Below are 18,058 nucleotides of genomic sequence, written 5' to 3' on the forward strand. Positions count from 1 at the left end.
TTTTGGGAAAAGTCACTTTATTCAACTGAGATTTTGTCAGTGCTGTTTATAAAAATACAAAAGTACTCAGAAAATGTACTTGATGAAGAAAAAGGAAATCCACAACTTTTTAATTACACAGCTAGAAGGGGTGTGTGCAGAGCAAGCGTTAATCACTCCCTTAACCATTAAGCAAAACATTTACATTTGAATTATTGTGCAGCTCAAGCAGTTGCATTTGCACAAGTCACTTATTGAATTAGGGGATATTGCTTTTCCAAATGAAGTTACAGCAGACTTTATTTTTCTTTTACATGACCATTGCAAACAGTGCAAGTACTCAAGTGCTTCTCGTCACATTCTGTACTTGTTTGGACCATCAGTTAGTAGACAATACAACCATCTTTTTAAAAACTCATCGTGCAAGTTTAGTACCTGAGCAGGGGGTGCCACATCTTTTTTTCACATTCTGATCAATTTTAATTACACTGAATGCATATGTATATACACATAAACACATATTGAACCGCTGCTGCCAGCACAGGAAACCAAGAACCGTTCTAGAGCCCTTCACGCAATTGAGACACAATGATAGTGGGCAACATTCAGCAACAATATCGAATCAGAATCTCAGGATGGGAGGATAAAGTAAACCAGCATGGCAGAAACTCCATAGTTAAGTGCAAAAAAATTCTCATTGAGAAAACAAAATTCACTGATTGTTTCAGCATCAAAATGCCAAGGTTTGTACATATTGGTTTTTGTTGTTTTAGCATGACATAAACATTTTTTAAACAGCAAATTAAAAAGGATCACTTTTTCTGCACACACTCCTGCCACAAAACAAAGAACGTAACACAAAATATTAAAAATCAAAATCAAAAGGTCTGCCTTCCTCACTTTGGACCAACTGAGAGTGCAGATGTGGAGATGCCGGAATATACAATTGACACATTAAAAAGATGCAAAATCTCGTCAAAGCCAAGTATCCAAAATAAAGTTCTAGTAATAAAAGTCAAAAATACAAGTAGAGGAAATTGACATTTGCTCATCAGCCTGTCATAAAAAAAGTGGAAAGTTTTCTTTTTTGCTGTTAACTGTAGCAAAAATAAGCTATAACATAGTTAAGCAAATACTACATATATATATATATATATATATATGTATTTATATATATATTTATATAATCAGGGGGGGAAAAAAAAAAAACTACAATCAAATTCCAGACAGAACATAAAATATGACCTAACCCAGTGTGCAGTACTTTAAAACATAACATTGTACAATTCTATTGCATCCAAATGAACCACCTACTCTCACTTATTCACATCAATGCGGAGCAGAAAACCTAACAAGTATGGCAAAGTCGCTTCAATTGGGACGTCCACTCTGAAGTGTCACCTCCTCACTGGGGGAGGTGGGGGTGGGTGGGTTGCATGGGTGAATGGACTGTTCAGGATTGCATTCCAAGTTAGTGGCTGTGGTAGAAAACCTTGGGAGCTGAAATTGGAAGCGGTTTTGCTGTAACTGAAATTAAGAGCACATCACATGGGATCATTGACTTGAATCTTCAGATATTAACTACTGGATCTTCTGTCAGGAGGCAGCAGGGCGACTCAAAATGTGGTTCACTGCATTCTAGTGGCACTACTGCAAGCCAAACACATGCTTAAAATCGGCATCAAATGTACTTCTGAGGACCTGCCCAATTTTTCCAAATTTATTATCCTGTTTGGGGGAAAAAAAAAAAAAAATGTAAATGTCTTTCATGGGCGGAGTTTGACATTTAGGCAGGTTTTTAGGGGGGTCCCAGATGCACCATAAAAATAAATAAATAATTGTCAAGAGTCACAACCATATTTGTTAATTTTTAAGCATTTCCTCTGTGCCCCATAGTCTCCAATGTAAAGCAGATTATATTTTTTTTAAAGCTTTTAACTTTACAATACGTGCCAAATGCTATAAAGTATACCTTGTTTGGTATCACAAACGTATCCTTTATGCTCTGATTCTCTTACATCTGATAAATAGCCCCCTGGTACCAGCAGAACTAAATGAGCAGCTGCTGTTCATGACGCTTTGTCTTTCATGTCCATCTCTGTTGTCTGCCAATTGTATTTTTTAACAAACAAAATAGCGAAGAGTTAAGCTTGGGCTGCAATAATCTAGAGTTACGGCTTGAGAATTCTTTAGCAGATCTGAAGCTTTCATATCACCAGTCTATTACAAGTGAGAGAGGGGTGTGCCACAAGTAAGGCAAAATGTAAAAGTGGGCAGCATTTGAGTGACTGATACACATTTTTCATTTTCATCCTCATCATTCATAAAGAAATGAAGTGTTACCTTATTGAACTTAGCACAGTTGCCGAATATGAGGTGAATATCTTTAACAAACTGCTCAACAGTATCATACAGACCACTGGTCAGTTTCTCCTTGATTTTGTCCAGCCACATTGGTTTCTCTATATATTCTGAATAATCCTTCACCTATTAACAAAAGGTCTACATGTTAAAGAGTTTAAACATTTGGAAACAGTGACAGATTTCTGTATACTGTTACATGTTGACTTACCGTATAATTGGGATTGGGACCAAAGATACGTTTTTTATCCTCACTGTATAGTTTAATCAAAAGGTACTGGCACTTCTGTTATTACAAACAAAAAAACAGTAATTTGGTTACTAAAAATGTTAACAGAGTACTTAAGTAATTTTGTGCTTGAATCTTCAAGTCAGCTTTTAAATGCAGCCTCTTTTAGAGGAAGTAGAGGAAGAAAGGAGTTGCTGAATGTTGTTTTATTGAAATAAAAATTAAAAAAAGCAACAAAAAAAAAACACAACAGACATTACTTTGTTTTGGGGCTCATCTTTTGAAACCTGAAAATTTGTCTTTGTGCAGCATTGGTCGCTCATTGTTCAGTTAACTGTGTGACCAAAGTATAAAGATACAACAGCCTCCTGTCAGGACATGTTTTTATATCTTGAACATAAAACAAACTCTGTGCACTAAAGCTTTAAACCAGCACTGCACCAAATAAAAACTACTGGGTAGACATCGCTTGGATTAGGGTTAGGCTTGCATTGGCAGAACACAGTGACTGCAGAAATGTGCTATCCATCCAGCACTCCCAAGACCTGTTTGATCCACTTCTAAGGTGTAGGAATCTGAAACCTGTTCTACCCATGGCATCAAGAGAAGTATAAACTTTTGATAAATTCAAATGTCGTAATGTTAATTTGCTCTGATTAGGGCAAATAACCGTCATGGTAAAGGTAAAGCAGGCCACTGTGTAATCCAGAGCTACCACAAACAGCAACACCCATGTATTGACGACCAATCCAGTATGAGATTCTCTCTTGTTAAAAGTGGTGAGGAGCTACTTCTCATTGTGGATTTGCGACTGATTGCCGGCAGTTACCACAGTGCAAAATGTCTGGACTGAAATGGTTCATGACAACCATAAATATTAATATTCTGAAATACACTTTTAAAATCGGGTGACACAGTGGCGCGTCACAGTAAGTAGGCCCGGGTTTGTGTCCCGAGTCCTCTCTGCATGGAATCTGAATGTTCTCCCTGTGCCTGCGTGGTTTTCCCCTGCTTATCCAGTTTCCTCCCACAGTCCAAAGACATGCCGGTTATGTAAAATGACAATCCTAAATTGGTCCTAGTGTGTGGCTGGTGGGTTTGTATGTACAGTATGTGTGTGTTTGCCCTGTGAATGGACTGGCACCCTGTCCAGGGTTTGTTCCTGCCTTGCATCCTATGCTAGCTGGGATAGACTCCAGTAGCCCCAGTGACCCTGTTCAGGACTATGTGGGTTAGAAAATGACCGACTGACTTTTAAAATGTCACTATTATCAGCAAAAGGAAGAGCAAACTCACACCAAGGCAAAATTACACTGAATGTGTGGCAAAACTAACCTGTGCTCAAAGTCCAGGAAAGTTTATATTGATTAACAAAATGCATCACTTGAGTTCTACTGTGCACCTAAATCATTGCAATGTAGGGAGGGGATAATGTATGGATGTAACACATAGCTGAATGATCAAGCCTGGCTTCTAAGCAAAATAATTAGTGCCATGCAAGTGAGTCTATTCAAGCAGAAAACTCTGTTTATGCATTTAATGCATAAAATTATTTTAAGATATAGAATAGTAATAAATGGTATATCACTAGTCTAGTGATAAAAGAAGAAGTTATCACATACATATTTGGCACCTGGTTGATGTACAAAACGATTATGCTTAAAATGAACTTTTTACATGATCCTCATTCTCTCTAGTCACCCAATTCTAAATACAATGCCTATAGAAACGTACTCCCCCCATTTTCACAAGTTTTCACATTTTGTGTCCCTTTTTACACTCATCAACAGAAAAAGTGAAAACAGATCTCTGCAAATTGGTCTAAGTTATATCTACTCTATATATTTAAAATCCTAAGCCTAAAAGTGCAACGATTTTATGTGAAGTTTTTATGTCATGTTTGTCATGCTTTAACACAAAATCTAAAGAGAGGTGCAGTGGAACCTACAGTGCAACCTAACTCACATGCGACCAACAAAAAGTTCAAGACCTATGGCTAGTTAAGAAGGTTTAGAAAACAGAATTCCATTTTTGAATACTGACCCAAACATCATGACCATATTTACAGTACTGCCACAGAATTTAAGAGGATGCTTTTAAAACAGTGAAATAAAATCAGCAACACCAATAGACTTACCAATAAGTGATCCTGCACTGGAAAGTTGAACACAACTGCTTGAGTGAAACCTGGCCTTGCAAAAGCTGGTAAGGTTTTACGACTTTCATTAAACTTGCAGAACGTGCAGCACCATTTCTCACTAAAGATAACAGACGGGGTAAAAACAAAAAAAGAAAAAAGGAAAAATGTATAGCATGCAAAGCTGTGTAATTTTTTTTAGAAAATTATTAGTAACAGAACTGCAGGGGACTTAAGTTAAACACACCACAAGGATGTCATGCTCATTAAGAAGACTATTTAAAAACCACCACTTTGAAAAATCTCACAAAGAAACACCTTTTCAAAGAGATGCCCCTTAAGATGATCTGTATACAGCACTGATTAGCAAACAATTTTGTAAAGAGAGACATTAAGAACCATACTGACCGGGGAGAAACCTCTTCAGCCTCCTTCTCTGCTGAGGGAACATGACATTCAGGATGGAAAGCTCTGGGGCACTGATCACAGCAAACTAGAGATCCCGCCTGGCTGCAAATGCCACACTCGTCATCATTGTCTTGCTGTGGAAACAAAACCATGACACATTCCAATAGAAAGAACTATGCTCAGGTTAAGGCAAAGGTTCAGAATATTGCTAAAGCCACTCATTGCTACTTCAACAGTTTCAGGTACAAACTGCGACACTGTGCTACAGTGGTAACTGCTGCTGTCTTACTGCTCCAGATTCCCAAGTTTGAACAGTGTCCAGTTTACTGTTCATACAGGGCACACTGCTGAACTAAATACCATGATGCATTTGGATAGGCTTAGGGAATTACTCTTTAGTCTTGAATACAGAAGGTTGTGTGGGAACTTAATAAAGGACTTCAAAATTCGGTCAAAGATATTGAGAAAGTCAGCCTAGCAGAACTGTGTTAGTGTAAGGAGCAAGTCAAGGACACTAATGAAAAAGGGAAGTGCACGTAGAATGGAAGATAGGACAAACTTTATCTGTGTCTGAAAGGGATGCTTTGAAAATGTAGCTATTAGCTAACCAAAAGAGTGTGATGGACTGAAAGGTCTCCTCTTATATCTCAGACTTGCATTCTAATGTTTGCATGTTCACGTCCTGTTTATTTGACTTATTTTCTAGATACGACAGATTAACTTCTATATCCTGAAGACACTTATGTTATTACGTCTATTAGACAGAATTTATTTTGCATGAGATTGTGGCTGCACGAAATACTTTATGTCCATGGCCGATTCTTGCGCTAGGGTCCAAGGCTGCATTGATTGGCTCTGGGGTTTGAAAATCCTATGCAGTTTCTAAAAGAACAAATGCATCCAAGCCCATCAACTTACATCCCTTTAATACAGTCATGCACCAAAATATGGCTCCATTTGGGACTAGCCATTTGGCTGCATGTCGGTCACAACTTTGTACATACAGGTCATTGCAATCACGGCTGTGTGGGTCGCGACAGAGTTTAACGCAGTTGGTTCGTGAAGGTAGTTTTTGTTCACATCAAACCTTAAAGGAGACCCCAAGAGTCAGAAATTACGAGACCCTGCGAGTAATAATATTGTTTCCCTTTCATCCTTTAACATAAGTATGAAGTGCCTCAATTCAGTCACCCGTAAACTGGCGCATGACTGTATTTCATAGTTCATTAAACTCTTTAATGTATTTCATTACTCATTCAGTCATTCTTCAGACATGCATATTAAGACACTGGAGTTGAAGGATGCTGAAGTCACACACAAAGATTTTGATGCTTATGGAAATGGGTATCTTCTGAACCTCGTGGCAAAATGTACACACCCTAAAAAATTTTTTTGGGTGGAATACTCCTTTATGTTACTTACCCACTATGGTTTGTACTGATGGCAAAGAAACATTTTTAATCTCATACTTTTGAAGAGAATGGACATCATTTTTCTGATAGAACAAGACCCAGTGGTGGCCAAAGCTGGACAACAGCAAACTATATCAAAAGCATCTATGAAAAAAGCATGTTACTTATGTCACATAATTCACATGTACAGTAGGTTATCCAGTGATATTCTTACAAACATGAAGCCCCTTCACAAAAGGTATTGCCTTTGACTTGAAGACAGGACTCCTGACCAATGAATGAGGCAGAAACGTGGGTCAACAAGTCCAAAGCATGACACCATGTGAAGGGCCTTCAGTTTGTGGACTACAAAGTTGTCGTCAACTTATGACCATGTTTGGTTCTGACGGACAGGTCATAAGTTGATCTGGACATATGTACTACTGTATAATAAATTCCATTAAGCCATATTGTTTGTTTTATATCCTTTTTTTATCTTCATTCTTAGCACACTGTGTAGATTTTTTTTGGTAAATATTTTTTATTGCATTATTTTGTTTCATTATTACTGTCACTCACATGGATGCCAAACCTTTAACAGCTTCACAGATCCTTTCTTTGTCTGTGTTATGTTACGTCATCAGTGTGAGCCTCTCCCAGTTCTCATTGTATTAACTGTGAGAGGAGAAATTGTACTAGCAGAGTGTGAGCACTCGTATGTTTTCTGTTTTAATATTTCAGCCTGTAAATAATAAGCATTAACAGATAAAGGAGTTCTGTGTGGTTTCACTACCCCTTTGTGGCAATCCACATGAAGCGGCACATCATGAGTCACAATGCAGAAGCTTCAGAGGTTATCCGAATTCAAAGCCAGAGCACAGAATTACAGTGCGTGCAGTAAACACCTGTTACAATGGGATTACTTAAAGTCACATGCAATTGCATTCGCTTTCTTTCACCTCTCTTACTGCTTGATCACCTTCATTCGTTGGTCAAGATCAATTGCCCTTTTTTCCTGTAATTGTAAGACAAATGTATCTGAATTTAGTTGAAACTTCTGCAGGTGATAAACTGAGATGAATGAGTTACAGCATACAGAGCTGGTATGGCAAAAACTGAAGTTTTTCTGTAAGTTGAGGTAGCGGCGTAACTTGAATGGTCACAAGACACATACAGTGCCATCCGGAAAGTATTCACAGCGCATCACTTTTTCCACATTTTGTTATGTTACAGCCTTATTCCAAAATGAATTCATTTTTTTCCTCAGAATTCTACACACTACACCCCATAATGACAACGTGAAAAAAGTTTACTTGAGGTTTTGCAAATTTATTAAAAATAAAAAAAAACTGACAAATCACATGTACATAAGTATTCACAGCCTTTGCTCAATACTTTGTCGATGCACCTTTGGCAGCAATTACAGCCTTTTTGAATATGATGCCACAAGCTTGGCACACCAATCCTTGGCCAGTTTCGCTCATTCCTCTTTGCAGCACCTCTCAAGTTCCATCAGGTTGGATGGGAAGCTTCGGTGCACAGCCATTTTAAGATCTCTCCAGAGATGTTCAATCGGATTCAAGTCTGGGCTCTGGCTGGGCCACTCAAGGACATTCACAGAGTTGTCCTGAAGCCACTCCTTTGATATCTTGGCTGTGTGCTTAGGTTCGTTGTCCTGCTGAAAGATGAACAATCGCCCTAGTCTGAGGTCAAGAGGACTCTGGAGCAGGTTTTCATCCAGGATGTCTCTGTACATTGCTGCAGTCAACTTTCCCTTTATCCTGACTAGTCTCCCAGTTCCTGCCGCTGAAAAACATCCCCACAGCATAATGCTGCCACCACCATGCTTAGGGATGCCTGGCATTCACACCAAAGAGTTCAATCTTTGTCTCATCAGACCAGAGAATTTTGTTTCTCATGGTCTGAGAGTCCTTCAGGTGCCTTTTGGCAAACACCAGGCGGGCTGCCATGTGTCTTTTACTAAGGAGTGGCTTCCATCTGGCCACTCTACCATACAGGCCCAAATGGTGGATTGCTGCAGAGATGGCGGTCCTTCTGGAAGGTTCTACTCTCTCCACAGAGGACCTCTGGAGCTCTGAAAGAAGTGACATTCGGGTTTTTGGCCACCTCCCTGACTAAGGCCCTTCTGCCCCGATCGCTCAGTTTAGATGGCCGGCCAGCTCTAGGAAGAGTTCTGGTGGTTTCGAACTTCTTCCACTTACGGATGACGGAGGCCACTGTGCTCATTGGGACCTTCAAAGCAGCAGACATTTTTCTGTAACCTTCCCCAGTTTTTTGCCTTGAGACTATCCTGTCTCAGAGGTCTACAGACAATTCCTTTGACTTCATGCTTGGTTTGTGCTCTGACACGAACTGTCAACTGTGGGACCTTATATAGACAGGTGTGTGCCTTTCCAAATCATGTCCAATCAACTGAATTTACCACAGGTGGACTCCAATTAAGCTGCAGAAACATCTCAAGGATGATCAGGGGAAACAGGATGCACCTGAGCTCCATGGCAAAGGCTGTGAATACTTATGTACATGTGCTTTCTCAATTTTTTTATTTTTAATAAATCTGCAAAACCCTCAAGTAAACTTTTTTCATGTTGTTATTATGGGGTGTTGTGTGTGGAATTCTGAGGAAAAAAATGAATTTAATCCATTTTGGAATAAGGCTGTAACAGAACAAAATGTGGAAAAAGTGATGCACTGTGAATACTTCCCAGATGCACTGTAGGTAAGTTGACGATTACCAGTTATTTATTTGACAATTATTTACCAAAAAAACATCCATTTTGCACGCTGTGAGCATATAACTAGATGACTTGACCTCTGGATTATGTGAAATGAGTAATGCATCATCATTTTTTCCAAGAATCCTGTTGGCACTGTTTGCTGTGGTCCAGTATTGGTCACTATTGGGTCCTGTTCTATCATGTACTTGTTATGACATTTCTCCATAAAAACAGGAGTTTAAAATTTTTTCTTGGCCATCATTACAAACTACGTTGGGTGTCTAACATATTCAAAGAAATATAATTTTTGTCTGGAATATTCATTCAAAGACCCCCATATTATGATAGTAGCAATTGCTTTATCAGGTTTAAAACGTGTAAAATAAATACATAAAAAATAATAAGCCAAGCCATAGTAATACAGACCCAAAATAACTTTCTATTGATAACATTGCTTACAACTCAGGGTATGACATCACAATATCACAAAATTAAAAGAGCATGCTTACTTACCAAGTTGTTAACGTCAACTGACTTGCATATTCTGCAATGGCAAATGAGCGAGTGAGGTTCTAGAATCTTTTTCTAGGAAAAAAAAAATAAATATAGAAATGACTATATTGAAAACCTCACATTTGTCACTTCTAATTACAGCCAAACAAAATATAGTAGTACCATTTATTCACTGTCTCTAACATCAGTCTCCTAATTTATTCTGAATATCAACAAAAAGGAGATACAGATTTTCAAAAACAGGTATTTATAAAAAAACACAATATACACAAGTTATGCTCCTGTTTAAGGACTTTCAAATGAATATCAGAAATGTGAGGATGGCTGTAATAAAATTTGAATTTATTTGTAAAACTGTCCAAAATATCAACAAAATCAATGATTAAATCACACAGGGGAAGTGTTACTACATTAGAAAACAATAAAACAAATGTTCTAGTAAAACCAAAAAAAAGTAAATGTTTCATGCACAACACCATACTTTAGATTGTTCTATTCAAAATTACTTTCCAAATGGAGAACATTATTCATATATATTGTAGTTTGTTCAGAGAACTGAATAGAAAAAAAACTCCTAACCTCAATGAGGTACAGTATTGCTTTTCCATTAAACTGAATGCTTCTTCTCCATGACTTATCAGATACAGTGTCATCCAGTTTTAAGAAATCAGTAGGTGTGAACCAGCCCTGCTCTGTCCTGATGCATTTTCCACATGTCCCTGGTCAAGAGGGCATTAACAGAGGTTTAAATAAAACAACCACACTCTCACACTTTAAAGGTTAATTTATTTAGTAGATAAGTGTTACAAAAAACAAATGTTTATAAAATGTGGTCAGGATAAAACAATTAGAAATGACTATGTATTCTCCCAGTATACTCAATATCCAATTAAAAATAATAAGCAGTGAATCACCTTTGTGGAAATTCCCCAATATCAGTTATTTATCCAAAACACTGATTAATATTGTAAATTTCATTCCTATTTGGTTATTAAAGGTATAAAAATACACAAGAATATACCTAGGTACATAATGCCTTACACAGACTATGTTTTATGGATCCTATTCAGTTTAGAGCTATGAAAAGCTGGTGCCTATCAGGGGACACACTGGGTGCAAGATTGGAACCAAACCCAGATAGAATGCCAGTTCATTGCTGAGCATACTTGTACTAACTCAATTACTGTGTAATTAATGTATACATCTTTTAAGTGTGGGAGAAAAATCCAGAGGTACAGGCAATGACATGGGACCAGATTTGGACACAAGCATCTAGACATATGAAGAAGCAGTGATATCCACTGTACCATTGTGATGCCCCTATTTAAATTTGATTTTAAAATAATTTGGTTTTAAATGGAACTTTTTTCATTAAATAGTTGGTGTGGGAGTCGAAGTCTGTCCAATGCAAAACACACAAGATTTGTAATATGATGATGCACATACAAAAAATAAGTTAATTTGTGTTAGCTAAAAACGAAATATCATAAAAGATTTCTCATTAAGCTCTAAAAAGGTCAAAGATTAAAAAAAGCTATAATAAAACACTTAATGTGCTGAATTTTTTTATATGATTGATATTTTCCTTTCATCATCTGAACAGCATCACTCTCAGTCTTGCAAGTTGTAAGTACACCCTGCATATCTATTTACTTTTCCTGGTTAAATCAATTACACAGTTTATTAATTATTTTATATAATACAATAATGAGAATGAGGAACCCCCAAGTACAGTACTTTTAAGTGTTTCTCCCACGTTTGACTGCTTTATCATAATGGTAAACTGACAGCATTTCAGGCTAGACCAGGTGGGGACTTTTCAGTCTTATCAAAGTACATGTAATAATGAATCTACAGGCCAGACTGAAGCAGCCTTTATTTCGCTCTGAAATACTACAAATCTGAATTTGGTAGAAAAAAGTTAAAAAAAAAAAAAAAACATTCACATTTTGACCTATTAACACACTAAGCTTCACTGTGTCTGTGTAATAAGTCGGTCATATTTTCATCATTGTTATCACTATGGGAAAACATACAATCAAGAAATACTTCTGCCTTAGGTTTAGTTGAAGAAAGCTCCACTGATCAGAATGATTAGGAAAAAGTGCAATTTGAGTGTGCAAATACAATTCAGCTTTCTTTTTTTAGAATATGCTCTATTAGAAAACTATTTGAGAGAAACTGTTCATCTTCAGTCAATATTTCTTAAATGCTTCTAACACAGAGTAGGAAACAGGTTTACCTGTGGCAAAGCGATGCTTGTGTAGGACTCCCTCAGCAGATCCACAAGTTACTGGAAATTTTTTAAGTTTAGCTATAGGACACTCCCCTTCATCATCTTCTTCCTCATCATCGTCATCTTCATCTGTATCAATTTCTTATATGAAAAAATATATACATTTTAGATGACTTCTAGGAAAATGTAAATAGAAACAGAAAGGCAAAAAATCATACAATGCAACTACCAACTACCCACTTTGCTATTTCATTGCTTTTAATTGTATTCTTGTACAATAAATGGTGTGGTCTGTATACGTCCCATATATCAACAAAAACACAGAATCGCAGTCTACCGACTCTGCCATTAGGCCACAATTCCTAGTACAAAATGGCAAGTCAACCTCACTTATCAAAAGACAGCTCAATCAACACATGTTATCTTTATGGAAATGAGCTCATCCAAGCAGCAGTGAATGTATGTTTCCATAGACAGTGACCAGTTTTTATATGTAAACATCTGAGCTAACCTTCTCTGAATCATAAAACTTAGAAAGAAAAAGGAAAAACAAGAAAACCACATCAGCCACAAAATTGCCAGCAAGTAATGAGGACGTTTTTCTCCTGTATGGTCTTTCTTTCCCAATTTATCTTTATGTAAATGTACATGTGTAACTTAAGAACTTCAGTATTGGTAACTCATCACTTACCTTAACTACCTGTAATTCTCTGAGACAATCTTTTATATAGGGCAGTAAGTAAAAATGAAAACATGAATGTTGTTTTAAACTTGTGTCTATTATACTTGAAAGCTTTTCTGTGGAATTATGAAGCATTTTTTACTAAAAAAAAAAAAATAGATAAAAACTGTTTGTAAATACATGATCTTGAGACAGTGGCAGACAATTAAACTGTCAACAAGAAATATATAAAACAAAAATAAAAATTACTACAATTTGCCACAAATGAGTAACCAGTAGAAAAGGACAAGTGGCATTTAAAGTGTATCACACAGACCAACTCACATACAAGGTTGTCACCCATCACAGGCTAACTACTTTTCCTTGCAGTGAGATCTACGTCTCTAGTTCAAAGTCACATCACTTTTTATTCCTAATCAGTACTTCACTTAGGATGAAACAGACTAGAACACCACCTTGGGAAATCACTCTGCTCTACTGCTAAAGATGTATAATGCAGCTCACCAGAAGAGAAAATATGCTGGAAAACAGACAAAATTACTGGCTAATTAAATGCAGCAAATATTCACTGACTTTTGTTATTGGGTGCACCACACGTTCTCACTGGTGGATAACCTATTGTATTGCCACAGGCTTTAAAGTGTGTCAAGACAAATACTTAGTGGATGGTTACATAAGAACAAAATACTGGATTTGGCTTTAAATATTTGTGTCTTTCCTAAATTGAATGGTGCTTTAGCTTGTGTTTTCATATACTGCTTTGCCTTTGAACACAGCAGTTGCAGTTTTACCTTTAGTCATCTGCTCAAGCCATGACAGCACTGACAGAAGAAAGCAGACTACTGCATACAAAGCAGTGTATGTGCAGCATGAACTGTTGTGGATGGCTTTTGGGAAGCAGATTACCTTTTCAGATAGTTAGCTGTGGGCACAAGTCCCCAATGTGTAAGGGAAAGCAGAAAATTACTGACGAGTATTTCTGTATTCTGTATGGATTTGGCACTACTCATTTGTCTTGCACAGTCTGACAGTTAGCTGCCGGGGTCATCAAACTCAAATGCTTGCTCTTATATTTTGAATTTGGATGCTGATGAAGAAAAAAAAAAATAACACACACACAGACAGAAAGGTTCATAATTTTAAAATGTAAGTCAATTAAAATTAAGGTCAAAAATTGAGCTTCCATTAGCACCAGTAATTGGCTAATAATTAAGAAAGTGAGTGGAACAAAAATCTGCAGTTACTGCAGCACTCCAGGAACTGCAAACCCAAATTAAACTTCTTTTCACAGTTAGCCAATTTCTGCTAGTTTTGCTAATTTGATACATAATACCATTTTACACATGTATAACCATGCTGCATACGGCCTTTTCAAGAAATACTTTGTTACCAACTTAAGAGTATGAAAGTCACTGTGCTTAATCTTACCTGAGCTTTCACTTTCTGAGGCACTTGAGCTACTAGGCATGTCCTTGTCCTGTGGTGGCTAGTAAAACAAGATTTGTCATTCTAACACCCAGCTAGGAACAGTTACTTCTAACATTGCATATATGTACAAACTGCAGCAAGAAAACATATACATAAACATAAACAAAAAGTGATAAAAATATTGTAAACTAATATAATGTATCCTGCCCAGTGACTACCTACTGATGGCTTCATTAGCCTAAGAATTGGAGGAAAAAAACTGGTAAGTTTAATACATCTGTTTTCTTAGTATCCAATATTTGCAGCCAAGGCAAGTTCTTCTGCTGTATTAATTATAGTTATCAGCTGCTGGATTTAGCTGGAAGGAAACATTCTGGGTCCAATACACACCTGGGTAGCTGATCCTGTTGGTTTCCTTTTCACCTTTATAGTGGAAGGCTCTGAAGCCTGTAGTAAAGAAGACAGTAAATACTGAGTAAAACCATGAAAATTTACAACTTGTGCTTTTCATATGCTCATAGCAAAATAATGATTTTCCAACTATGAGTTTTATAAATGTGTCATCACTGCTTTATATTTGGTGTACAAAAGGAAACCTGGATCCCAAAAGCTTTCATTTTTTTCTTCCTCAATCATCACACAAACCCAGGCAGTTCTAAGACCTTCACATAAGCGGTAATTAAAAACACAGTAATCTCATGTCCCCAGCATTCTTACAATTAAAGATTTCTTGTGTACACCATAACTTATAGGAAATGGAAAGGTCTTTAACTTAAAGTGGCAGTGAAAGGTTAAAAAGGGCTAATACTCACAGGATTCCCTGAAGCAGAAGTTTTGTTTTTTGTAGGGGCTTTTGGCACCTTCTAGGAAAGAAATATGCAAAGAATAAAGCAAAATTACACATTAAAAATGTCAGCATATGTATTTGAGGATAAAAATTCATGTATGGTACAAACCAAGAAACTAAATTCACAAAGTGACAATTGCAGTCATTTGCCTTAATTAAAATCAACTGAATGTCAAGACATGGGAGGTCCAAACCCAATACAGACAGAACAACAAGAAACCAACAGAGCAAACAGAATGTTACATTTCAGTAGTTTCTCAGTATCTTCACACAAACTGCCAAATGGACCATTTCAGATGTCATCAAAAATATCTGGTACTGTTAATGATCTTTATGTTGCACCAAGGGTACAGCTTTACTAAATCCATGCCAATACACATCATTGCTTAATTAAGATGATGTTTACACCTGAGCAAACAATAAGTAGGAGAAGCAGTACTACACACACATTTAAATATTATGCAGCTCCAAAAACTGAAACACAAACAAACTTGGAAACCATCGCAAGTCTTTATCAAATTCATAACAAGACCCTTGCAGTATATTAAGAAAAGGGAATGAGGACTTGAAATCTTTTTTTTTTTTTTAATAGAATAAGACAACCTCCCGGAACTGTGGTTCAAAGGAGCACACCAAATGTTTAAACCACACAAGTCTCCACAAGATTACAAAGTACACAGTTTGTAAAATTTTTCTTCTTCTTGGGTCAACATTTTTATTTAAATACAATTTTCAAAACACAACAAAAGTGTGCTTTCTTCGACGCTCTTGTATACGGACATAGAGATGAAAAGTCATCAGAACCACTTCCAATTGTGCAATATTTCTCAAATATCATCTCTTTGTTTCTCATCATATCTAATTGATAATATCGATAAATGATTGTGTATTTCTAATCAAACTTTATACTAAAATTATATTTTCACAGGTTGAAAACAGTGGTGGAAATTTTTCAAGATTATTGTGCATATGCATTATCTAGATTACGTGCAAAGTAAAAAGAGTTATACAGTAGTCACCTAAAAACATAGAAAAGTATTACATATTTGTTGCAATAAATTGCTATAGGTGAAACTGCAATTAGCAACATTTAGTTATGATAATGATGGCAGAAATAAAAAAAAAATATACATACAGTATATAAAATGAAATGTATTACTAGGAACACAACAGGGACGTAGCAGTTTATTATTCTCATTACATCTTTATATTTACATAGTATGTTCAATGTTTACAAGTTATTGTTAAATTGATTATGTTTAAATTAAAATTAATAACCATTATCGAAAGATGTGTTATATTGAATACAGTTTTTAATATTGTGTAGAAATTTGAATCATCCATCTATAATTATAACCACAGTATACTTGAAAATTATCAAAAGTATTCAGTTAAAGTACCACTTCTGGTTGCCAGAAGTGGCCTAAAAGTTGAGAGGATTCTTTATTTTTGACATAATGCAGGTGTACAAAATTGTTTACATTCTTGATATCCTTCTGCAGTGAAACAAACATTCTGTCCTGTCATTGTTTACAGATGTCTTAAACAACTATACACTGATCATTTCTGTATTATCTATATCTATTATTTATTTATTGTATTACATATCTGTTGACTATATTTATGTATCTAGATTGCAAATACCATACATTGCATCAATGTTCATATTGCTTACTACACGTCAATATTGCTGCTACTACTTTGTCTGGTTTTTGCACAATGTCTTGTCTTGTTTGAGTTTTAATTTTACATTTTAATTCTATTTTTAATTCATTATTTGCACTTCATGTTGTTACACCTGCGGTGGGCTGGCGCCCTGCCTGGGGTTTGTTTCCTGCCTTGTGCCCAGTGTTGGCTGGGACTGGTTCCAGCAGAACCCCCGTGACCCTGTATTTAGGATATAGCGGGTTGGAGAATGAATGGATGGATGGATGGATGGATGTTGTTACACTGTGGACCCTGAGCTTCGCAATTCCGTCTATCTGTATACTTGTTTATGGTTGAGATGACAATAAAGTTTGCTTTGACTTTGAAAATCTCATTGACCTTAGTCAAACATTTTCGATTTATCGTGTTTACACACAGACAAGACAATTCAAAAACGGTATTAAAAGGTGTAAAACGTCACAATTCACCAAAATCTCTTTTTCACAATTCCTATGCTTTGTCTATACTTTGTATTTTCAGACTCAGGAAGGTTAAAATTTCAAGATTAATCAAAATCTCAAGGTCGAATTTTTTCACAATTCCAATTCTCTCTATACTATGTATACGATAAAGTAAAAAGTGCCCCTTATTATTGAACTAGTAAGACATAAAATTAAATAAAAATTTCATCATGTAACATTTTGTTTGCTATAAATCAAAACAAATATAATTCATCTCCAAAGAGAGTCTTTGGTCTGGTAGATGATATGAAAACAACCCTTTACGGACTAAGAGCCAATAAGCCTCACAAGTCGTCCCTTACCCCTTTAGCATGCTGTGCCACTTTCCTCTTTTTGAAAGGAGGAGATTCTAAATGTCCCGCCTGTAACAAGAAAAATATTTTATTACAGAATAAATTCCTGTCTCACTCTTAAATAGTGCCTATCATAGCAAGCACCACAGATGATTCTTACCCATATATTGGCCCTATTATCTCAATGAAAAACAGCAGTAAATTATATATCCCAGTAATGATAAACATCTTCCAATGGATACCTTAGTTTTAAGTCTTCACATCCAAGGTACTGGCATCTGAAGAAATTGTCTATCTATTAGCAAACTGACTGATCCAGTTTGGGGGAAAAAGTCTAACCCCGTAGGACCAATGTTGAGTTGCCAACTAACATAAAGCAGTTTCTAAAAATCTAAGTGTTTTTATCATTCATATGAAACTTCTCTTACTTTAGTTGCTGTCAAAATAACTTAATACAGTAAATGACCTATATTGTATCCGTTAATATGTTAAACTCTTTGTTGAGAAATTTTTTTGACTGTGACAAAAGACGCATTACAAAACTTCTCAATGTTAAAATTTGGCCATCCATTTCCAGATTCACTTTTACATTTGCCGCTGGGGAAGAGGACTCTCCACGACCTAAATTGGGACTGGGGGATGCTACTG

General features: G+C 36.4%; 1 protein-coding gene across 5 annotated transcripts in view; it reads right to left on the bottom strand.

The window, feature by feature from the left end:
• The window catches only part of LOC120536952 (nuclear body protein SP140-like protein), a 35,016-nt gene continuing 16,958 nt past the window's right edge, over positions 1–18,058 (bottom strand). For 4 of the 5 annotated variants that reach the window (XM_039765533.1, XM_039765531.1, XM_039765530.1 and 1 more), the window contains exons 8-18: positions 17,420–17,479; positions 14,915–14,965; positions 14,493–14,549; positions 14,103–14,160; positions 11,999–12,133; positions 10,336–10,475; positions 9,757–9,828; positions 5,115–5,248; positions 4,707–4,827; positions 2,552–2,626; positions 1,714–2,466 (exon numbers count right to left, since the gene is read on the bottom strand). In XM_039765533.1, coding sequence (XP_039621467.1) covers positions 2,203–2,466; positions 2,552–2,626; positions 4,707–4,827; positions 5,115–5,248; positions 9,757–9,828; positions 10,336–10,475; positions 11,999–12,133; positions 14,103–14,160; positions 14,493–14,549; positions 14,915–14,965; positions 17,420–17,479 — 1,167 coding nt within the window. In that variant the 3' untranslated portion in view covers positions 1,714–2,202. The other variant, XM_039765532.1, reaches the window with a different exon arrangement.

This window comes from Polypterus senegalus, chromosome 10 (assembly GCF_016835505.1).
Source record: "Polypterus senegalus isolate Bchr_013 chromosome 10, ASM1683550v1, whole genome shotgun sequence".
NCBI lineage: Eukaryota > Metazoa > Chordata > Cladistia > Polypteriformes > Polypteridae > Polypterus > Polypterus senegalus.